The sequence below is a fragment of the Dermochelys coriacea genome, chromosome 5, assembly GCF_009764565.3.
Source record: "Dermochelys coriacea isolate rDerCor1 chromosome 5, rDerCor1.pri.v4, whole genome shotgun sequence".
Classification (NCBI taxonomy): domain Eukaryota; kingdom Metazoa; phylum Chordata; order Testudines; family Dermochelyidae; genus Dermochelys; species Dermochelys coriacea.
The window spans coordinates 124,165,987-124,189,977 of NC_050072.1; the positions used below are offsets into that span (position 1 = coordinate 124,165,987).

Sequence of the window (23,991 nt, forward strand, 5' to 3'; positions counted from 1 at the left end):
GAAAGTAATGCCCACTTCTGTATGTCCTGACATTTGATTTATCCTGCATCATAATGATCAGACGCTCACGGAAATTTCCCTGTTTACTACTCACTAGCAGTGGCTGATGGTGCACCTGTGCATCCCTCCCTCCCGCCCGACTCCCCATCTGCTGACTGCAGCTATTCAGATTCAGGTGACTGAAACCTTTTAGATAAAAGTTAATTAGCCATCACGCTGCAGATCAAATCTTTCCAGCGCAATGCCAAATGGAAACCTTCCAGGTGGCTGCTGGAAGCGTTCTTCACTTAGCATCCCCCTCAACATTTCAAAGCTGGTAATTCATTTCAAGTGAGAGTCAATGAAGCAAATATAGAGGAACAAATCAAAAAGTTCAGCATCATCTTTGCCTCAGTCTTTAATAAGGCTAAAGAGGATCTTAGGGATAATGGTAGCATGACAAATGGGAATGAGGATACGGAGGTAGATATTACCCTTTCTGAGGTAGAAGCGAAACTGAAACAGCTTAATGGGACTAAATCGGGGGGCCCAGATAATCTTCATCCAAGAATATTAAAGGAATTGGCACATGAAATTGCAAGCCCACTAGCAAGAATTTTTAATGAATCTGTAAACTCAGGAGTGGTACCGAATGATTGGAGAATTGCTAATATAGTTCCTATTTTTAAGAAAGGAAAAAAAAGTGATCCGGGTAAATACAGGCCTGTTAGTTTGACATCTGTAGTATGCAAGGTCCTGGAAAAAATTTTGAAGGAGAAATTAGTTAAGGACATTGAAGTCAGTGGTAAATGGGACAAAATACAACATGGTTTTACAAAAGGTAGATCGTGCCAAACCAACCTAATCTCCTTTTTTGAAAAAGTAACAGATTTTTTAGATAAAGGAAATGCAGTGGTCTAATTTACCTAGATTTCAGTAAGGCATTTGATACTGTGCCACATGGGGAATTATTAGTTAAATTGGAGAAGATGGGGATCAATATGAACATCAAAAGGTGGATAAGGAATTGGTTAAAGGAGAGAGTGCAACGGGTCCTACTGAAAGGCGAACTATCAGGTTGGAGGGAGGTTACCAGTGGAGTTCCTCAGGGATCGGTTTTGGGACCAATCTTATTTAATCTTTTTATTACTGACCTTGGCACAAAAGGTGGGAGTGTGCTAATAAAGTTTGCAGATGATACAAAGCTGGGAGGTATTGCCAATTCGGAGAAGGATCGGGATATTATACAGGAGGATCTGAATGACCTTGTAAACTGGAGTAATAGTAATAGGATGAAATTTAATAGTGAGAAGTGTAAGGTTATGCATTTAGGGATTAATAACAAGAATTTTAGTTATAAGTTGGGGACGCATCAATTAGAAGTAACAGAAGAGGAGAAGGACCTTGGAGTATTGGTTGATCATAGGATGACTATGAGCTGCCAATGTGATATGGCTGTGAAAAAAGCTAATGCGGTTTTGGGATGCATCAGGAGAGGCATTTCCAGTAGGGATAAGGAAGTTTTAGTACCATTATACAAGGCACTGGTGAGACCTCACCTAGAATACTGTGTGCAGTTCTGGTCTCCCATGTTTAAAAAGGACGAATTCAAACTGGAGCAGGTACAGAGAAGGGCTACTAGGATGATCCGAAGAATGGAAAACTTGTCTTATGAAAGGAGACTTAAGGAGCTTGGCTTGTTTAGCCTAACTAAAAGAAGGTTGAGGGGAGATATGATTGCTCTCTATAAATATATCAGAGGGATAAATACAGGAGAGGGAGAGGAATTATTTCAGCTCAGCACCAATGTGGACACAAGAACAAATGGGTATAAACTGGCCACCAGGAAGTTTAGACTTGAAATCAGACGAAGGTTTTTAACCATCAGAGGAGTGAAGTTTTGGAATAGCCTTCCAAGGGAATCAGTGGGGGCAAAAGATCTATCTGGTTTTAAGATTCTACTTGATAAATTTATGGAGGAGATGGTATGATGGGATAATGTGATTTTGGTAATTAATTGATCTTTAAATATTCAGGGTAAATAGGACTAATCCCCTGAGATGGGATATTAGATGGATGGGATCTGAGTTACCCAGGAAATAATTTTCTGTAGTATCTGGCTGGTGAATCTTGCCCATATGCTCAGGGTTTAGCTGATTGCCATATTTGGGGTCGGGAAGGAATTTTCCTCCGGGGCAGATTGGAGAGGCCCTGGAGGTTTTTCGCCTTCCTCTGTAGCATGGGGCATGGTTGACTTGATGGAGGCTTCTCTACTCCTTGAAGTCTTTAAACCATGATTTAAGGACTTCAGTAGCTCAGACATGGGTGAGGTTTTTCATAGGAGTGGGTGGGTGAGATTCTATGGCCTGCGCTGTGCAGGAGGTCGGACTAGATGATCAGAATGGTCCCTTCTGACCTTAGTATCTATGAATCTATGAATCTTTCAACCTGTTGGAACATGCACTTTAACATTTTGCACAGATGTGTATTTACCAATATATTATGCACATATATAATTAAATTAATAGATTCCAAGGCCAATGTGATCATTTAGTCTGACCTCCTGTAAAATACAGGCCATAGAAATTCACCAAAATAACTCTAGAGCAGATCTTTTAGAAAAACATCCAATCTTGATTTAAAAATTGTCAGTGATGGAGAATCCACCATGACCTTGGTAAGTTGTTCCAATGGTTAATTATCCTCACTGTTAAAATTTTGTTTTATTTCCAGTCTGAATTTGTCTAGCTTCAACTTCCAGCCATTGGATCGTGCTGTACCTTTCTCTGCTAGATTGAAGAGCCCATTATCAAAAATGTGTTCCCTATGTTGCTACTGAAACTGTGATCAAGTCACCACTGAACCTTCTCTTTGTTAAACTAAATAGATAGACTCATATAAGGCTTATAGTGACTGAGCTCCTTGAGTTTTCTAATCTGTTAATCATCTTTGTGGCTCTTCTTTGCAAGCACTCAAGTTTATGAACATCCTTCTTGAATTGTATACACCAGAACTGGACACAGTATTTGAGCAGCAGTCAAGTCACTGCCACATTACGAGGTAAAACAACAAGATTCCCCTGTTCATGCATCCAAGGATCACATTAACCCTTTTGGCCAAAGTGTCATACTGGAGGCTCTTGTTCAGCTGACTGTCACCATGAACTCCAAAGCTTTTTCAGTCACTGCTCCCCAGAATAAAGTCCCCCATTGTGTAAGTATGGCCTATGTTCTTTGTTTCTAGATGTATACATTTACACGTAGCCACGTTAAAACGCGTATTGTTTGTTTACCAAGAGATCCAGATCAATCAGTATCGGCAAACTGTCCTCTTCATTATTTACCACTCCCCCAATTTCTGTGTCATCTGAAAACTTTATCAGTGATAATTTTGTATTTTCTTCCAGGTCATTGACAAAAATGTTAAATAGCATAGGGATCCCACTAGAAACACACCTGCTTGAGGATTGTTCCCTGTTTACAGTTATGTTTTGAGACCTATCAATTAGCCAGCTTTTTATCCACTTAATATGTGCCATGATAATTTTATGTATGCAGTATTTTTGTAGCCATGTTGGTTCCAGGATATTAGAGAGATTTCTGTTGGTGAGAGACAAACTTTTCAGGGTACACAAAAAGCTCTGTGTAAACTTTAAAGCTTGTCTCTCTCACTGTAGCTCACGAAAGCTTATGCTCTAATAAATTTGTTAGTCTCTAAGGTGCCACAAGTACTCCTTTTCTTTTTGCGAATACAGACTAACACGGCTGCTACTCTGAAACCAACAGAAGTTAGTCCAAGAAAATGTTAATTTTATATCATTCTAGGTTTTTAAACACAGTGTTGAGCATAAAGTCAAATGCCTTACAGAAATCTACCTGTATTACATCAATACTTCTATCTTTGTCAATCAACCCAGTAGTCTCAGGAAAAGAAAAAAAAAAGGATATCAAGTTAGATTGACAGGCTCTATTTTCCATAAACGCATGTTGTTGAACATTAATTATATCATCCTCCTTTAATTATTTATTAATCAAGTCCCATATCCACCTGTCACATGGGAGCTGGTCTCTGTGGATAGGCTGAGCCCAGCTCCCCTGAACTGGAGAAGGTGAGCCCGATACAGCCAATGAAAAGAGGGCTGAGATATGCCTGGACCTATAAAGGGCTGTTCATAGGCAACTGGGAGGAAAGGACTGAGAAAGTGGAGCCCTGGGAGGAAGGATTGAGACCAGCTTAGCCCTGGTCAGCAGAGGGCACACTGGAGTAGGGCTAATGACTGTGGTGGGTCCCTGGAGCAAGGGCTGCAACTTCAAGAGGGGAACAGAGTTGGAGGAGACAAGGAAGCTGCCAGGAGCTGGGAAGCCAGAGATCCCCAGGAGGGGTGGCCCTGAAGCCTGGGGGCCAGGTATTGACTTAATGCTGCATTCTGTTTGCTTGTTAAACTTTGCTATAAACGAATAAACCTTCTTGACTGGACATAGCAGTGCATGCTTGTGGGAGGGGGAATGCAGTTGCAGTCCCATGGTGACACCCGCCCCCATTATTTTGCCCAGGATTGATGTCAGACTGACAGGCCTATAATTACCCGAGTCATCCTATTTACCCTTTTAAAATATTGGTACAACATTAACTTTCTTCTAGCTTTTTGGAACTTCCCCAATGTTCCAAGACTTCTTGAAAATCAAAATTAACAGTCCAGCAAGCTCATCAGCCAGCTCTTTTAAAACTCTTGGATGCAAATTATCTGGACCTGTTGGTTTAACATGTTTGACTTTAGTAGCTGCCATTTAACATTGTCCCATGATACTAGTGGAATGAAAAGCACGTTCTCATCATCGTATGATATGAGTACATTATCTGTTTTTATTCTCCAAATTCAAAACAGAAATATTTACTGAACTTCTGCCTTTTCTGCATTATTATTGATAATTCTGTCTTTTCCATTCAGCTATTAGTAATATGCTATCCATATATACCTACAGAGAGAGACAGATATGAGCATGAGTTGGCCCTTTTGAACAACTTATCTGTATATATTCAATGGCAAAAGCCCCTTATACTTAGAGATGGGCATGTTATTTTTAGCGAATGGTTTGACAAAAGAATGAATTTTTTTTGATTAAATTAAACTATTTGTGAATCTGGGTCCAACTGAGTGAATAATTTCAGCAAAATAAAATACGGGAGGAAAAAATTTTAAAAAGCCAGTTTGTTTTGACATTTTTGAAATGAAACATTTTGACTTTTCATTTTGAAATGTTTATTTAGAAATTTAGCTACAGCTCTTGTTGATTCTGAAAAAAGGATTCTCTTCAGTCTGGATGAACTGAAGTCATAGACCACACATAGGAAATAATGCAATATTTTCCATCCACCATCCAATTCTTCTGCTAGGACAAAGCCTATTGACACAGGGAATATTGTGAGTCAAAACACCCCATGTCACAAACCAGGCTGAAATGTCAAATAAATGATTTAAATAGGCTCTTGAATCTGCTAAGCTGTAGGTCGCACTGTGAGGAGGAGGATTTCCAGTTAGATGAGATGTGTAATAATATATAAAATTACATTTGGAGTCAATGCATTAAACAAGGAAACCAAAGAGCTAAAATGCTAGAAGGAACAAATATTACCTCCCAAACTGATGCCAATATTGGTTTCCCAGTCTCTAAACAAGGGCTGTCCAATCACCCACTGAAAAAAACACTATACAAACAAGGACATCTTTCCATTGGGGGTCCCTTTCTTTATGGACTCAAAGGTTGTAGACAGATGAACTGCAGCTGTAAATACTGTGGACTGTGGAAATTCTACCAGTCCTATAGCGGGCATTGCACACATCCCTATACAAAATGTGCACATAGTAAAAACAAGAATCAAATTGTTTTTGGAGAACACATACACAATGTTGAAGGAAAATGATTGGGATCTAACCCTGAGCTTATGAGGAGGCTTTGGTTCTGAAACAGTAAACATAGGACAGCAAATACACATATTACTGCTTTTAATGGTAGACAACTGCACAACCAAGAGCTTCCACCTAACACAGGAAAGATACAAAACAACATTTTTATGACCAAAATGCCTGTTGTGTCTTCAAAATTCACATTCAGAAGGATTAAAAATTCTCAGGTTGCTGTCCAGAAGGGCCTGATTCTTGGTTACTTTGGCCTTCAACACTACTCTGGAAGCATAAAGAGACCTTCACTTAAATGAGAATCAAGCCCCTTTTCCTAATAGTGTACATGTAAGAAATATTCCTGAACCAGAATAATGCAGCAGGAATTAGAAGAAAGCAAGAATCAAAAGCTACCCTTTAAAGAGGCTCCTTCATATCTCTCACAGTCTACAACAGGCATGTTTCATAACATTTTAATACTAAAATGTGTTGAATGGGAGAAAACGAGCATTAAAGCACATGAAATAGTGTCAGCTTTGTATGGTATTGAGAGATCCTTTACAAACCTAAGTATTTGGATTCAGACAAATTTAGGATAATTATGTAGCTTTAAAACTATCAAATATTGTAACTAGGCATTACTGCTTTGCCAAAAATGACTTCTGTTTTGGAAACATCTCTTTGATTTTTATATTTGACAGAAGACTGCCTTCTCCCTATGCCCACTTCCCAAAATGCCTTTCCCTGCACAAGTGCCCAGGCTTACTTGGGACTAGTGGGTCAATATCACTTCTGGAGGTACCACATACCCAATAAGGTCATACCATTTGGTACTCAGTATCCTTTGACACTACAAAGCCTTTTCTAATAGTAAGCTTGATTTTACAATTGAACTTAAAATTAAATGTCAAAATTCCATTTGCTGCAGCAGCATCTACTGTATGCCCAAATTTGCCATTTTAGCAGGGATTCACCATTTAATCTAAAAATGTATCTTTATTTTCCTTTTTAATTCCCCAAAGCCACAATCAGCTGGTTCCCACTGCCCAGTGGTGCCCAGAATATCCCATGCCTTGATGTCAGATACTAGAGAAACCTGCTGGAACACAGAACCAGTATATATGTGAATAACCAGAAAGGCATAACGTCTCCTTGTCCCACCCCTCCTGCTATATCCATCTCTGAGAGTGTCATCTCCACACTGAACTAACTGTGAAGATCTTTTTAGCTGTTTATTATTTTACTGCACTGCATGGTTTGTAAAGTTTATTTTTAATAATAAATCTTGGTAAAATGGAACAGCTGAGGCTTCATTTGTAGTTCACCCTTAAAACGTACTTTTTCAGTATGAAAATTCGGAAAAGACTCCTACAAAAATATTCAACCACCTCACATACTTCCAACAACACTGCCTATATCTATGCTCTCCCCATACTACTGACTCAGTTTTGTAGAGCGATTTCATTTTCAGCCATATGCCTATGGGTCATCTCCCTGGGAAAGTTGCTGAGTGGCAATCAGAAATCTTGGGATTGGAAGGTAAACTATCTTGTCTGTAAAAAGAAAAGGAGTACTTGTGGCACCTTAGAGACTAACAAATTTGAGCATAAGCTTTCGTGAGCTAAGTGAGCTGTAGCTCACGAAAGCTTATGTTCAAATACATTTGTTAGTCTCTAGGGTGCCACAAGTACTCCTTTTCTTCTTGCGAATACAGACCAACATGGCTGCTACTCTGAAACCTATCTTGTCTGTGTACATAAACATTCCATGTAATATTGCATAGAAGAATGCTAAGCAAGACTCAGTTGCTTCCTGTCTTTGGTCAAGAACTTCTGCCTCCAAATTAATGGCCTGTCAAAACTTCAGTGTGATATGCACTGGTATTAAAATGAAGGAAATCCTGATCTGTTTTGCCCAATGAGAGCTGTAAACTACTACATTTTGCTGATATTATGATTACTATTTAGGGAGAACTTCATGAAGTAAACTGTGTTCCTTGGTAATAACTATGTTTAGATTTATTGTCAGTATACACTAAATGACAGTATACAGTCATTAGATATTGCATAGAGAATAGAAAGTTGGACAAGAATGGCATGTTTTACTCTGTATAGTATTGTGTGTGGCAGGAGATAATTCTAAGTTTTCAATCTAAATGACTTCTTCTGATGCTATATATAGGGCACCACTTTCGGTTCTTGTGATATTAGCTTCAGGAATGTAGAATTTGACAAAATTTAACAATTTTTTTTCAGGTATTTAGGCATTCAAATCTGCAGCTAGAGGCACATGATGAGATTTTTGAAAGCACCGAGCTCGGTGCCTAACTCCTGTTGGATGAATTCCATGGCATCACAGAGTGCTCTGGTCATGGGCATAGTATACGTGGTCTCTCCCTTTATCATTCTAATACCAATATTTGTGATTAACCAGTTCAATTTTGGAGCCGCTTCTCCCTTTTCACTCTGATATATTTGACTTTTTTAACCCTTTACTCTCCGATATTGGCTCTTGATGGGGTAGGATTCAGTGAAAGGGCACCACACTCCACTTTCCTTTCAGTTAGAGTCTGCTTCCCTACACTCTGGTTGTTAAATGGGCATCCTAGGATAATACAAAGGTCTGCCTTGAGGTGGAAAATAAGGTGTTTTAGAATCTGTGTTCTGCATTTGTCAGTACGTTTTATGGCTACCAACCCACTCGAGGTACATTAGGAACCCAAATATTGAAGCCAGGCAGCCTGATCTAGATACCTAATAAATCTGAGGGCCTTTACTGCATATTTTAGATAGTACTTCTTATTTTTTTCCCCCCATGGAACAGACCACTAGGAAATATTCTTCAGGAACAAATTGAAGAGAGAGAGCATTCTGCCCTCCTGCCTGAAGGAAGTCTAGCGTGCTACAAAAATGTTATCCAATCTTAAATTAGGGGTGGCGGCTGCTTCGCCTACAACACATACACAGGTGTGTGTGTGGGGTGTGTGTGTGTAGAGGAAACAGCCTACTGATGCATGTTTTGAAATTGCCAACTATGCATAGGCCCTTCCTGGCAAAAACCCTGTGCCCGAAAAGAGCACACTGCTGGGAAATGTTCTTTGCAGAAGTTCTCTCTCCTTCTCCGGGAGCTGCGGAGTGTATGTGATCTGACCCGCAGCAGGGCATTTACAAAGGCTCTCGCTAGACCCCTGTCCTGATGCGCACTACGGGGGGGGGGGGCGCCTCCCCCGGGAGACACGCACGCACCCACCCCGCGGCTCTTTGGGAGTTAAGGCGTTAGATATGTTCAGTTTGTATGGGGCAGGGCGATCTGCCCTATAACCCTGCTCGATTCACAGTGGGACACCCCTCACTGCCTCTTGCCACTCCCCCCACCCCTAATACACCCCCCTCTGTCTCTCTTTCCCTCCCGTGGGGACCTTACCTGGCTCTTCCTCGGGAATTCCCGGAGCACGATGCTGATGACCGGGATGCGCAGAGCCGAGGAGACGAACTCCAGCTCCAGCATCTCCCCGGTGCTCTGCGGGAAGGCGAGGACGGCGGAGACCCCCTGCACCACCACGGTGTGGCAGAGGCTCTGCAGGAAGGAGAGCGGGTCGCTGCTCCAGGAGGAGCTGGGGGAAGAGAAAGGCAAGAGAGGTAGATCGCCCAGCCCGGCCTCGATGGCCATCACCACCTCCAGGGACAGGTTGTAGGGCAGCAGCCCGCTCACCCGGTTGAGGTTCTCCACCCCCAGGAGCAGCGCGTCCTTGGGCAACAGCAGCAGCTCCTGGTCTCCGCTCTCGTTGCCAATCGGGTTCCCGGTGCCCAGCTGCGCCCTGTTCCCGAGGCTGGTCCCGATCCACCACCTCTGGATCCCGGCGCCCTTCCAGGCAGCAGTCCTGGGAGTTTGGGCCGCCTTGCGCGCACTTTGTCCCCCTTTGCTCCCTTCCTCCTGCGCTCCGGGAGCGGGGTCCGGCACTCCTCCAAGCGGGGCGTCATTGCGCGCCCCCCAGCTCCCGCCGCGGTCGGTCCGGGAGGTGGCTGCCCAGGGCTGCAGGTGAGCCGCCCCGATCCGCACGGTGTGCCCGATCCGCTTGAGGATCTGGCAGGGCTGCGGGTGGGAGGAGGAGCCGGGCACCCGGGCTAGCACCAGGGCGCAGGGCGGCAGCGGCAGCAGACACACCCTGCTCAGGAGCCACCACAAAGCCAGGCTCCACATCGCTGACAGCCAGCGGCCGGGGAGCCGGGAGAAGCGGGCGGCCCCCTTCCCCCTGCCCGCTCAGCCGCCGCCGCCTGCGAGCCCTGGCGCGCCTCTCACCGCCCAGCAGCCAAAGCCGGGAGCAGCTTCCCAGCCACGGGGGTGGTGGCCCGCTCCAGTCACTCCAGGCGCCTTGGGGCCCCAGCGCCAGCCATTCGCCCCAGCGGGGGGAGGCGGGGGGCAGCCGGGGGGAACCCTCCTTCCCCAGCAGCATTGACCGCTTACCCCCACCCCCCAACACCCCGGCAGCCCCGTCCGCTCGGCAAAGAGTCAGCGCCGTGCAAGGCAGCCCCCGATCATCGCCCCGCGGCGGCCAGGAGATCCCTCCAGTGGGGGGGCCCCCAGGGAGCCCAGCCCCACATCTCCGCTCGGGGAGGGGCCCAGCCTCAGCCCTTCCTCCAGCTCTTCTGTGATCGCTTCTCCCCCCCCCCCCCAGCTGGGGGCGGGGGGGCTTGCTCCGAGGCGGCAAAGTTGCCGAGCCGCTGGATGACTCCGGCCCGTCGCTGGGCTGCGCTAAACTCCCACCGAAAGGCGCTCTCCGAAAGCCAGCGGGCAGCCCCAGCGCCCGGCACGGTCCTCTCCGGCGGCGCTGGGAGCCGGGCGCTCCGCTTGCTGCCCGCAGTCCCTGTGCGCCAGCGCCCCCGGGCAGAGCCCAGAGCCCAGAGCCCGGGCGGACAGCTCCCCTCCAGCGCTCTGGGTACGTATATCAGTTAGCAGGAGGCATAAAACAAGCGCGGAGAGTCCGATTTGCGGGCAAGGGCTATGTATAGCTCCAGTCTAAACAGCTCGAACCCCCTGCTCGGCTTGTAATAGGGGCGCTTGTGCACATGGCCATGTGGACAGCCAGGTTTCCCCCTCCTAGACTCCGGCGAGCCTGCTTGCTACAGCCTTTATTGACCCACGCAGCAGCTCCCTGCATGGAGCTTGACGACAGTCCCCTGAGGAAGCGTCTACACACACGCCAGGATTGGCACACGGCGTCCTGGGCAGTTGCGCAGGAGAGCAATTTCTTACCCTCGGGCCACCTGGTATTTTGGGGGCAAGTGGCCAGTTTTTCAATCATAGTTCCAGGGTGGTCAGGATTCCCGGCTCTCATCGCCGGGACCTGGGTTTGATTCCCGGGCAGGGAAACAAGCTCGGGGGGGAGGGATAGCTCAGTGGTTTGAGCGTTGGCCTGCTAAACCCCGGGCTTGTGAGTTCAATCCTTGAGGAGGCCATTTGGGAGGGGGCAAAAATTGGGGATTGGTCCTGCTTTGAGCAGAGGGTTGGCCTGCTAAACCCCGGGCTTGTGAGTTCAATCCTTGAGGAGGCCATTTGGGAGGGGGCAAAAATTGGGAATTGGTCCTGCTTTGAGCAGAGGGTTGGACTGCTAAACCCCGGGGTTGTGAGTTCAATCCTTGAGGAGGCCATTTGGGAGGGGGCAAAAATTGGGGATTGGTCCTACTTTGAGCAGAGGATTGGACTGCTAAACCCAGGGCTTGTGACTTCAATCCTTGAGGAGGCCATTTGGGAGGGGGCAAAAATTGGGGATTGGTCCTGCTTTGAGCAGAGGGTTGGACTGCTAAACCCCGGGGTTGTGAGTTCAATCCTTGAGGAGGCCATTTGGGAGGGGGCAAAAATTGGGAATTGGTCCTGCTTTGAGCAGAGGGTTGGACTAGATGACCTCCTGAGGTCCTTTCCAACCCTGGTATTCTATGACCATAGCACTAATGTTTCTTAGAATCATAGAATATCAGGGTAGGAAGGGACCTCAGGAGGTCATCTAGTCCAACCCCCTGCTCAAAGCAGGACCAATCCCCAATTTTTTCCCCAGATCTCTAAATGTCCACCTCAAGGATTGAACTCACAACCCTGGGTTTAGCAGGCTAATCCTCCCCCCCCCCCCAGAGCAGTAAATAGCAGCTAGAGAGCTCCAGATCGTTCCCTTCCCTAACTTCTCCAAGATGATTTAGTTCTCAGACAGAAAGAAGGACACTCCAACTTTTATCATTGGCCTATAGTATGACCTGCAGCTTTGTCTTACTAAAGGCAACAACATTGTTCCCAGAGGGTAAGGGCAGCAGGACTAGACCCTGAATTTGTACCTTACCAGATTTCTCACCTCTGCACCGCTCACTTCTGGGAATCCAGTATTGCTCTAGATGTCGTTTCCATTCAGCTGCTGCTTCAGATTTAAAAAGGCTTCAACCTGTGGGACGTGCCATCATTGGTTACCAAGCCATCACCCTTGGTTAGAATGACTTGTAGAAGAAAACTGTTTTGTACAGAGAAAAAATTCAAAGGGAGCGAGAAAGAAATGGGGGGATAGGGTGGGGGAGAGAGAAAGAAGGGGTGTGTGAGTGAGTGTGATTGTCTCCATTCCCAATGTACAATGGCATATCATAAATTCAAAAGTAGTAAGAGTACCCCAGCACTGGGGGCAAGGGTGTTGTAGGTCACGACTGAGGTGCATTAGCAAAGATATAAGGAGAAAATGTTTCAGCACCTAGTTGTATTATATCTACCTCCTACAAATGCACTTGATTCACTCTTCCATTTCTTCTTTTTCCTCCATTCTTCTCATACTTTTAAAAATCATTTCCATTTACTTCCCACTCTTATCTTCTTCCCCATTCTATTTATCCCTTGCTTCCCCCCCTTCTTCATTTTTTTCCTTTGAGAAAGGCACCCCTTTAGATCACAAGGTGCATCTTTGCAGGTTCCTGGCTTCTTTGGTTGGGAGAGATGTTCTGAACATGGAAAAGAACCAATCCAGCCTATAGAAAAATGGACCTTTCCAGAAACACACACGCACACACACACACACACACAAATTAGAGATGGGTGAAGCAGCTGTGATAAAATAAGAATGACTCAAACCTTGGCTCACAATGTCAATTAGTGGGACCCACATCCTTTCCTGAGGTTTGGGAAAGCTTGCTAATTCCCTTTGAAATAAATCTGTTAGTCTTTAAGGTGCCACCAGACTCCACTTTTTCCTTGTGTGTACCTCAGCAATTCCTGGTTTTCAGCTGAGACTGCAAGGAGAAATCTTGCTCTGTTATGAGAAGCATACTTATGTGGCATTTCTCACCCACTTGAAACTAGGACATACTAGAAATCTCATAAGAAAACTAACATTCATATGATTTCCTGTCCAGTTTCCAGACTAAGATGCTTTATAAAGTTTGTTATAAGCTTTTACACAGGCATCCAAGCTTCTAAACCAAGCTGTTTGAAGTTTGTTCATTATTAGAATCCCAGGTGCAGTGAAACTTGTATAAGAAACTACTCTAGTTATACAAACTTGTGGTTAAAGAGTCACCTGCAAATTATCATGCAAGGTGTACCACTTTACTCCAGGTTTATTAGAACTTCTTGTAAGCAATGGACTTCCATCTGTTCCTTGTGTGCATATTTAATTATAGTAAAAACTGGAAGTGTTTCAGGAAAATTAAGTAAGATTATTACTGTAAGAGTTACAGTAAGTAGTATAATATGTTTCAGAGTGGTAGCCGTGTTAGTCTATATCAGCAAAAACAACAAGGAGTCCTTGTGGCACCTTAGACACTAACACATTTATTTGGGTATAAGCATAAGCCCCAATAAATTTGTTAGTCTCTAAGGTGCCACAAGAACTCCTCATTGTTTTAGCATAATATAAGAACAGGATGAAAAAATTATGTTAAACAATTTATTCTGCTTGTGGATTGTTGATGAGCAAATCATAATTTTCATTTTTGTTCCTTATTCAAAACAATTCATAAAAATAATTTCTGCAAATAATTCTTGGTCCAGAGCTCATTCATGATTGCAAATATGAGACATTTGAGCTGTTTTGATTGCACACATAGTTCAGATGATACGTTTCTGTGCCCTGACGGGAGGAGTGGAACTTTTAAAGCCAGCATTCCAATTTGAATATTCCTAATTATGAAATCTAGATTTGCTGTCTGCAACATACATTTATAATTTGCTCTTTCTGCAAATATTCTGCAACATATGTTTATAATTTGCTCTTTCTGCAAATATTCTGCAATATATGTTTATAATTTGCTCTTTCTGCAAATATTCTGCAACATACGTTTATAATTTGCTCTTTCTGCAAATATTCTTGCCAGCAAAGTTCTTTGTAATGGTCTGGATTGAGCAAAGCACTTAAACATGTGCTTAATTTTAAGTGCATGAGTGATCCCATAGACTTCAATGGGACTACTGCTGTGCTTAAAATTAAGCATATGCGTTTCCTGGATCAAAGGCAGAATATCTGTGTGAAGTGATCTTAAAATGGGCACAGAAACTAAGTGAATTTGTGTAAACAATTTGAATGATCATGGATATTATTTTTCTGTATTTGCCCAGATATAAATATTCATGTGAAAAAAGATACAGTTTGTTCTGGCAGCTAAGGGAAATGCTGTCTTTAAAAGTGTTTCAACAGTGAGCTAGTTTTCTTACAATGTCACATTCTCATTCCTAAGGTTGACAGTAGAATAAGTTACCAGACTTGACAAATGCTCGACCTTTTCAATTTTAACTTAGTGATGGGCTGTGTTCCCCCACACATTGGAAGCTCCCCAGGGAGTTCATTCACTGAGCACACACATGACATGGGCACTGTGAAAAACGCCACTCTTGCCGTTACAGTTCTAAGGCATCATATCTGGAATCATGCATTGAACTAAGACCTGGCAGAACACTGCAAATGGAGAAAAAACAAACAAAGCAAGGATCGCATTAATTAGCTATGAATACAGTTCTGCTGCTATACTTGTGGGATATTAAGGAATGATGATTGGAGTAAGTATTCAACATTGGTAATGGGTTGAGGCCTGAAACCTCAAAGGGATTAAGGCATCTAATTCCCAGTGATTGATTAATGGGATTAGGTGCCTAAATCCCTTTAAAGGTCTGGACCAGATTATCCCCTTGAGTGGGAAAAACCTATGGAAGAGGAATATTTACTAAGGAAAGATAATGAGATTCCTCACCCAGATTGTTCTAACCGTCATTCCCTTGGAGGAGAGGGAGCAGAGGCAGGCGGTTGTTCCTGTCCCTAGATCAGCATATTTTAGGGCATCCATGTGGAAGGCTTGCCCCGTTGTGCAGTTGGAGAGACATCATGCTGCCATTGTCTTCCCATTCATGCCTGTGTTGCTCTATTCCCCTCACTCTGAAGGAAGAATCCTATGGGATTACCAGGTAGCAATACTAGTCAGAATGGTTCTTTTCCAGTTCTTCCTTTAGCTTCTCCTAAATTCTGAAACCCCACAAGGCACCAACTGAGCAATAGCTGTACAATGTAAAGCCTGTGGGTTCAAAGGAAGATGGGGGCAATGCTATACCAGGTTTGCTCCGGTCTGTTCTAAGATAGGTAGTGTCCTATGGATCTATGCAGTCCATAGACTCGTGGGCCATCCTCCTACCTTTTCCTCAACCCACCCAAACAAACCCTTCCTATACAGTCTGGGAGTGGGTTTCTCCAGAATTTGGCTCTAGGGTGCTGTGGTAGAGTGTATACCCCACACTGGTGGTGACAGGGTTAAGGGGAGCTGGTGATACCAATTAGCCCATTCTCTGGCACCTGGTGGGGAGACAGGTAATAAAGAATTAAACCCAACTGGGCAGTTTCTGTAAAGGAAGGCATGCAGGGCAAGTGGCAGAGGAGACTTAAGAGAGAAATAGCGGGGTTTTTCCTCTCTTTAGGAAAGGAATGAAAGAGGGACTTGTGGGAAGGAACTTGTACCTGGTACTGTTCCTGAAGGGAGAGGGCAGCTGGGGAGAAGCAGAATCCTAAAGTAGGCCTGGAAAAGAGAAGCTACAGGGATGAAGACTTGAGAGTCATTGTCCTAGGAGGAGCTGGGCCTCATGGAAAAAACCCTCAGAAGCAGCCCTCTGTAACAAAGCGGGGAAGAGCAAGGAACCTGTGGAGAACTGAGTCTAGGCAGGGTGGAAGAGTTTTTATTCTGCTGCGTTTGGACATCGTTACTGTGGAAGAAGTGGAACCCTTCATATGACCTGGTTGAAGGACCAAGTTACTGCATCTACCACTGATGTCCAGAGGAGGAAGGTGAGGCAGAGGGGCTGCAACACTAGGTCTTGCCATAAATAGGTGCTCTGAGATGGTGAGTCTATGATAGGTGCACAGGAAGCCATGGAATCTGAGTAAGAGGGTCTTTGGTATCCCAGAGCCCTGCTCCCAGAGAGCAGAATGATAACTTTCACTGCATTCTGCCCCATGCAACCACCTGACTCAAGCAAAGTGTGAGCAGCATCAGGCCTGTCCCTATTTATATCTTATTTCCATCAGGGTCATGTTAATTATAATGAAATATATGAGTAGATCTGCTAATGCAACTATACAGACTATTTTTTAACAATCCCCGGTAGAAATTTCAGATTACATTACATCCACTTTCCATTGTTCTTATGGACCTCAGTAAGGGGTGTCCTTAAATATCCAGAATGGAATCCCTTTTACTTATATAGGGTTATACTGTACAACTCTTACTCACTTTGGTGAGCACGTACATAAGTGCTATCTCTGAAGTCGAGTGTTCACAAAAGTGTGTAAGAGTGGTCTTCAACTATAAACTGCATCCAGTTGCAAGAATCTCACGATGCGAATCCACAACTTAATGGAACAGGCTTTTAAAACAAAGTTAAGAAAGCAAGACTGCTCCCACACTTTCACTGATGTGTCACTACATTTGCAGGCAGGAGGAAGGAGGGGGACAGGACAAGAGAGATTGCATGGGGAAGAGGGAAGCTCAGCTGCTGTGGGCAGTTCTTCAGACTCCAAATTATAATTACAAGAGGGAGGAAACACATGCAAAGTCTGAGGAGCAGAAATATCCAAAACATAGAAAGGTTACAACAGTACACTTTGAAAGAATAATTCACTGGATACGTCAAGCTTAACAATCCTGTCAACATTTTAACAAGAACAGAAAATGGGAAATATCCATGACAATGAGACAGGTATGTGGATAGCATGGAATTAACCTTCTGTATTCAGTTTAAAGGGCTGATTCTGTGAACCCCTACTCAGCTAGTCAGGCTGACTGACCTCAGTGGGATTACAGGCTTCAGTAAGGATTACTGATGTGAGCAAGGATTTGTGGAAGGAGGCCCCAGAACAGTCACCTAGCCAGCTTTGGTGGTCATAACTATATCTGTAGAATACGTTTACAGACTAGATTGTGCTCTAGGCATACACTAGGATTGTGCTCTAAAGCTGCACAGCAAAATCTGCAACTCCCCAGAAGTAGCCCCAAGGGACACTGCCTTAGAGGTCACTCTCTGAAGCACAATTCCTCCCTTGATTTCTTCAGAGGGAAAAGATTACTGAGGTGAGTAAGGGCTTGCAGAACTGAGCTCCAAAACAGTCTTCTAGCCCTAGGTGTGGTCACTCACCACAGCTGTGGATCTATCCCAGATGACTATTGGCATTTAATGACACATCTCAGATTTCCTCAATCTGCCTTCTTGTCCTCTGTTAGCTCATCAGCATCTCTTCGGGTGAATGCTATTTTAGCGGGCTGCTTCTCTGGCTGTTTTACTGAGGCTTCTGTCCCTGCATGGCATAGCTAGAAAAATCAGTGAGCTAGATTGTACTTATTGCCTCGGCCCTGAGCCAGTGGTTCCAGTTAGCACTGTGCCTAAGCCACGGTTTCTCAAATGCGGCCACAGCAGGTTCCTGTTCAGCATCAGCCCCTCCCCTTCCTCCCTGTTGCTCCTGCAGGCGCTGCCTCTCTGGAGACGCAGGTGGGGGACACAACGCTTAAGGAGCCAGGTGAGGCACCGAGGAGGGGGTTAGGAGGCAAGTGACGGGGGGGCCCTGGCGGAAGAGTAAGGAGGCGAGCGGTGAGCCAGCAGCAGGGTGAGGAGGTGGGGCAGGGGGGTCTGGTTGCGAGCGGGGGAGTGAGGAGGTGAGGGGAGAGCCACCAGCGAGCGGGAGTTCTCGCAGCGGGCAGGGGGGTGTCTATGGCAGGGGAGTGAGGAGGCAAGTGGCAGGCTCATGAGCCGCGGGTGGAGCCCCCCCCCGGGGAGGCTAGTCCCCAACTGCACCCCTTCTGCCTGCGCTCCTGCACCTGGCAGCTGGAGCCCTGAGACCCCCTGTGCCAGGAGCCACAAGCCCCCAGCCCAGAGAAGCCCTGAGCACCTGCCACTCTCCCCCACCTGCCCAGAGGAGCCCTGGGTTGGCTGAAACCCCCACACCTGCCTGGAGGCGCCACCCACCATGCCTCCTTCCCCCGCCCCTCTCCAGACCCAAGCCACCTAAAGATGTTTTTCATTATTATATGGACTTCTATTATATAAAAGCATTTTTAAATTTCCTTCAGAATTGTTATACAGACAGCCACTTTTACCAAAAAAGCAAAAGAAATAATAATAAAATAATAAAGGTGCAAAGCACTTTATTTGTGTTTCTATTCTGTTAGATCCAGTAAAGAATACAGAGAGAGAAAGAGAGAACTGTGCATGGTTTTTATTATTGAGTCTGCAAAAAAACAAAACAAAAAACCCCACCCCAAACCTTACATAAATAAATTACAATGATTCAATGTACATATGTGCATATTACTTTATTAACTTTAGGAAAAATAAATAATTTTAGGAAAAAGTGTAAGTGCAATAGTTGGTGGCCGCACTCAGAGGCCACCAAAAATGTTGTTGTGAGAACCCTGGGCCTAAGACACCTTTTGGAGTCGTAATTCCATGCCTGCTTCCCTCTTGCTCCAGGATGGGAGTAGGCACTGGGTGCTAGCTACTCTATGCTGACTGAAATGTCCTGCCCAGTGAGTGAGTGGGGAAGATGGCAGGACTCCACCCGTTTCTTCCTGGTGGCTGGCCCTTTTAAGGGGAGTCAGGGCCTAAAGTACCTATGGTGGGCTATAAGGAGAATGAGTCCATCTCAGCCCACCTGAAAGTAATTAATTGCCTAGCTGGCAGCTAATTAGTGCCTGGGTTTGACAAAAGTCTACTTTCCTCCTCTGGTGCTCCTGGAGAGAAGTTGCTCCCAAGGAGCAGAGGTCCCAGAGAAAGGACTTAGGGAAGGACCTTCCAAATGGCCACAGGCTGCCCAGTCAGTGAGATACTGCATGCTGTCAGGTTGCTGGTGACATCAGCCATAAACTGGCAGGAAGTGGTACAAGGAGCTGGATCCTCCAGGGAGAAAGCACTGAAGGAGTTGCTCCACCAAACTGTGGAGCCCATCCAGTGTATTGTTTGTGACCTTGAGGCTGGTGAAAGGGGGAGGTGGCCCAAGGAAAGATTAGTGAGTTTGAGGAAGCAGACCTTAGAGGTTTACCATAGGGTTTCTGAGCTGGAACCCAGTTACCGGTCCCTGAGGAAGGGGATGTAAAAGCCCCCCCCCCGCCCTTATGCAGGGAGGGGGCCAAGGACTATTGAGCCCGGAGTAGGATTTAAGGCCATGGATAAGAGCATTTGACTTCTGTTTTATTGGACTCTGTTACCTGGAAGGGCTGCGATTATAAGCAATCTGGCTGGAAGGCTGAGTCATGAGAAGGTGTGAACCTCTGCAGGCTCAGGGCAGTCAATTGGGAGCAAAATCAGAGGCTGCTGCGCTATGCCTGGCCACGAGGGAGCACACCAGCTGGTGAGTGACCCCCTTTTGTACTGCCCCTCCCTGCTCACCTGCTCCAGGGAGGGGGCACCAGTTTATTCCTCAACATCTGGACCCAAGACCAGGTTGCCCAAGAAGGGGTGTAAGGGAGGTTTTGTGTGGGTGTGTTGCCCAAGTCAAATCCACTCTTATTTAAAAGATACTGGGCAAAATTTTCAAAACACCCCAGTGAGGTGGGAACCCAAGTTCCGCTGAAAGTCAGTGGGGTTTAGGCTTAGTCCTTGTCCATCAGTTTGGCCCCCAAATACAATCTGCTCCCTAAAAGTGTGTGGAGGGGAGGTGCTTTTTGAAAAAAGCAAACCTTGCCAGGGGAAAAAAAATCATGATTTTCAAACAGTAACTTGTGGTGGTGGTTTTTGTTTAACTTTACAGCGCAGGACTGATGAGCAGAATAGCAGGCTGGGGAGGGGATTTTCAAAGGGGCTGTAGTATGAGGAGGGGATCTGGAGACTGGGGATCAGGTTTCAGGGGGGCCTAGTTTGGTGGGACAGAGGGCTCAGGAGTGCAAGCTGGGCCATACATCTACCAAACACTGCCTTCTGGGCACGCTTAATAAAAATCTTTCCTACAATTCAGCCTCTTTGCTGCATCTATCGCAAATTTGAAATGGGGTTAAGGGAGTTAGGTTCCCATCTTTACAGTTGCATGTCTAAATCCATTAAGTCTCTAAAAATCCCAGCTTTTTTTTTTTTAAAGCCTAATCATTGGGTGTATGCAACCCCATCAGTGAAGCAATTGGGCTCAATCCTGCTTTTGCATTTCCATGAGTTCAGGATCAGACCCCTTTACATTTGTTTTGCCTGGCAAGTATCAGATAGGTTGCAGTGTTAGTCTATGTCCATAAAAACAAGAAGAACTGAAGTGAGTTTTTTACCCATGAAAGCTTATGTCCAAATAAATCTGTTAGTCTTTAAGGTGCCACTGGATTCCTCATTGTTTGTCTGGCAAGTTTCCCTGTAGTCTTAACCAAGAAGAAGCTGGGGGACACCTTGCTGTTCCTATGGGGCAGAAGACCAAAACGCTGACACATGGGAGGAAGTATGGTTGAGAATGGTGTTAACACAAGGTTATATATTTTTTTTGTAGGCAACGGAGCAGAATGTGACATTTATTCATGGGAACCTTTAAATAACACTGTGCTGGAGGCACTGGTGAGATGGTGGACTATAGGAGACAATGCTTGAAATTGACAGGCGTGTAATAAATGGACTTCACTTTTTAGGTTGGTTCTGGAGTACACGGAAGAATTTAAACATCTGTTCAGGGAAAACAACTCCAGGGGCATGAAGCCTGTTTTAAAGACCAGCTGCCTAAAACAAACTCTTTAAGGAATCACCAAACATTAAATTACTTGTGTTAAGCAAACACTCAACACGGGAAGAGGAATCATGGATAAGATGCTAGCTTGGGATGTCAGAGTCCTGGCTTCAATTCCCAGTTCTGCCACAGCTTCCCTTTGTTACTTCGTCCTCTGTGTCTCTCAGTTCCCCCTCTGTAAAATGGGGATGCAGCACCGCTAGGAGTAGAGATACTACAGTAAGGGGGCCATATAAGTACTCTAAGATCAAACCTCACTTCAACACTGCCAGAGAGTCCTAGCCACATTCTTTATTAGGAAACTGCTTTGGACTGTAATGCCTATAGGGCACATGTGTATACAGAGGAAGGGTCCAGTCCTGCTGTGGGCCCACTCACCTTAGTTAAGTTAGTCACATGCTTTGGGTCCCTCCAAGATCCAGAGCGTAATCTGTGCACACTTTGTATAGCTCTGTGTATTGCTCTAAGGCCAGGTCTACACCTAAAAGTTAGGTCGACCCAGTTACATTGCCATGTATTTACGCCAATGCAGCATCGGTGTAAACCCTACGTTGCCTACGTTGACTGTGGCTGGCTTTCAGAAGCCATCCCACAATGCACTGCCCTGACAGTTCAATCAGCACAAATGCTCCTGCGGAGGACATGCACTGTTAACACAAAGAGCAAACCTTAGACGTGCACAAGCACTGTAACTGTATGTCAGTGTAAGTTAGACCAACTTAATTTTGTCACGTAGACAGGCCCTCAGTAACAAACCGTTAGACTAGACCAGTGCTACTCAAAGTGGTGGTCCGTGGACCGGTGCTGGTCTGCGAGCCATTGGCTGCCGGTCTGCGTGCACATTGGAAAAAAAATTGCTGGTCCCCCACATCTGATAGCTTGAGAAGCACTGGGCTAGACTGTTTAAAATGTGGTGTTTGACACAATTTAAAAAAAAAAATAAAGGCTGAGCTGAAACAAGATAAGGAAGGCAGACTTTCAGGGAAACTATTAGTGAAAATCAGATCAGTCTAACTCATTAACTGCTGCATTGATTTCAATAGACTGTGAGTGACCTCTCACTTCAGAGCTAGGAGGGGGATGGTGGTTAAGACAGGATTGCCACTTATTTCTTCCCCTCTTCCCCCCCCCCCGCCAAGAAGGAAAGACATTCAATAAGCCCAGCAAGGTATGTGATGCCCACTGAGGGGGAACCAAGCCCATTGCGTCAATGATTGTATTTGAAGCCCATCTTGCAGAAGCCACACTCAGTGGAGTCTAGCAGAGCACACAGGCTCAAACTGTGAACATCTACACAAGCTGGACTGGTTGGAGCTTGTTTTGGAGGTGTAGCACACACACACACACATATATAATTTTTTTTACATGTGACTCATGCTGAGGGCAGTGGGACCACTCATCTGTATTTGCAGGGCTGGAGCCAAACAGAGAGTGTCTAGCTCATAGAGCCAGGGGAATTCTTTAGTATTTTCCCCATAGTTATTCACTCAAGCAAAAACTGAAATCTTTTGGGCTCTATTTAAGCCTTATTTGTATTTGTTTTTGTGAATATTCTAACACAGGTTTTTCTGGGAGGAAGGTGCACATATATTACTAATAGTATGCAAATAGCAGAGTGTATTAATGAAAAGTGACTTTCCAGGCGTGCCCCTATGAGAATAGGAACAATGCCAGCTGACGTAGGTGTCCAATGAAAACTACTCAACACGTTTGACTTTTGGATGCTGTTATTCACAACAAACTGCCTCTGAGCAATCTGAAGTCCAAGAGTTATTTACAGAATTTATCTGACTCATAATTTTGAGGCCAACCAATGCATTTTTTTTCTGGTGTAAACTGATTGCAGAACAGAAAAAGAAACTAAATTTCTGAATTTTGCTAGATTATCACTGAATTCTAATACCCCCACCCTGGTATTAGATTGTGCAATCCTACTCATCTTGGCAATCACTTACTCATGTGAGTCAGTGGGACTAGTCATGTGAATCAGACCTTGTCCAGATGAAAAAGTTGCACCTCTTAATGTAAATCAGTTTTTGAAACTAATTTAGCTAAGCCCATGCAAACCCCAGTGGGAAAAACTTTTTTTTACAGTGGCTTATTTGGTTTTGTGTGAATCAGTACCTAACTGACTTACAAAACTGAAATAAATCTGAATTATGAGCAGGCATGCAAATGTGTGCATCAGTTTAACTAAACAGCTGTGAAATGACACCTTTAATTACACTGGAGCAGCTTTCTTGAGTGGAGCAGCTCTAGGTGCTCGCCAACACGAGAGATGGCTGCACACAGTGGCCCTATGTATTCTAGAGCCAATAAAATATGTAACAGGGCTTGTATAGGGCAGATATTGATACTATGAGTTGGGATCATCAAAGGGGCCTTGGGCGTTAGGTTTCCAAATCCTGTTGGTTTTCACAGGAAGTTGGGCCCTTTCAATATCCACCCATAAGTCAGAGGTGACGTGTGTGGGGGGGTGTCATATACCCCTCCCCAATTTCTTCCTTCCATTTAGCACAGAGGTTTTCAAACTGTGGGGTGCACCTCCTTGACCCGTCACTTCCTGCCAGGAGCCACCAGAGTGGAAGCTGGTGGGAGCCGCTCAGGCCCCTGGCTCTCCACGCTGTGGGAACTGGGGCACTGTGGGAACTGGCTGCCCGGCAGCCCTTCCTGCGCAACTCCCCTAACTGAACTACCTCTGCTTGGCCAGGAGCTCCCAGGCAGGCTGGGAAGTACCACTCCGAGCTGTGCCCTGACATGCTCTTGCCTTTACCCTGAAGGAGCGCGGCCCTCCTGGAGCTGGCCCCTGCCTGTGGAGCCTAGCTGCCAGGAGATGAACCACGAGGTGCTTGCTTGCTGCTACACTGGTGCTCCTGGCTATGTTGCTGCTCTTCAGCCCAGAGGCAATGCCTTAGACAGTCACGTGCCT

At 45.3% G+C, this 23,991-nt stretch overlaps 1 protein-coding gene and 1 long non-coding RNA gene across 3 annotated transcripts in view; one reads left to right on the plus strand and one right to left on the minus strand.

Moving 5' to 3' along the window:
* The window catches only part of GRIN3A (glutamate ionotropic receptor NMDA type subunit 3A), a 102,858-nt gene extending 91,813 nt beyond the window's left edge, over nt 1–11,045 (minus strand). Inside the window, exons 1-2 of one of the 2 annotated variants that reach the window (XM_038403901.2) lie at nt 9,590–11,044; nt 9,302–9,491 (exon numbers count right to left, since the gene is read on the minus strand). In XM_038403901.2, the coding sequence (XP_038259829.1) occupies nt 9,302–9,491; nt 9,590–9,858 (459 nt within the window). In that variant the 5' untranslated portion in view covers nt 9,859–11,044. Of the gene's footprint in view, nt 1–9,301 lie in introns of both variants that reach the window. The other variant, XM_038403900.2, reaches the window with a different exon arrangement.
* Nucleotides 11,046–15,614: 4,569 nt separating this feature from the next.
* On the plus strand, nt 15,615–22,286 carry LOC119856063. The gene is made up of 4 exons (XR_005293139.2): nt 15,615–16,166; nt 17,841–17,891; nt 19,583–19,718; nt 20,832–22,286. It is a non-coding gene; the product is annotated as an uncharacterized LOC119856063 (long non-coding RNA).
* Nucleotides 22,287–23,991: the final 1,705 nt, after the last annotated feature.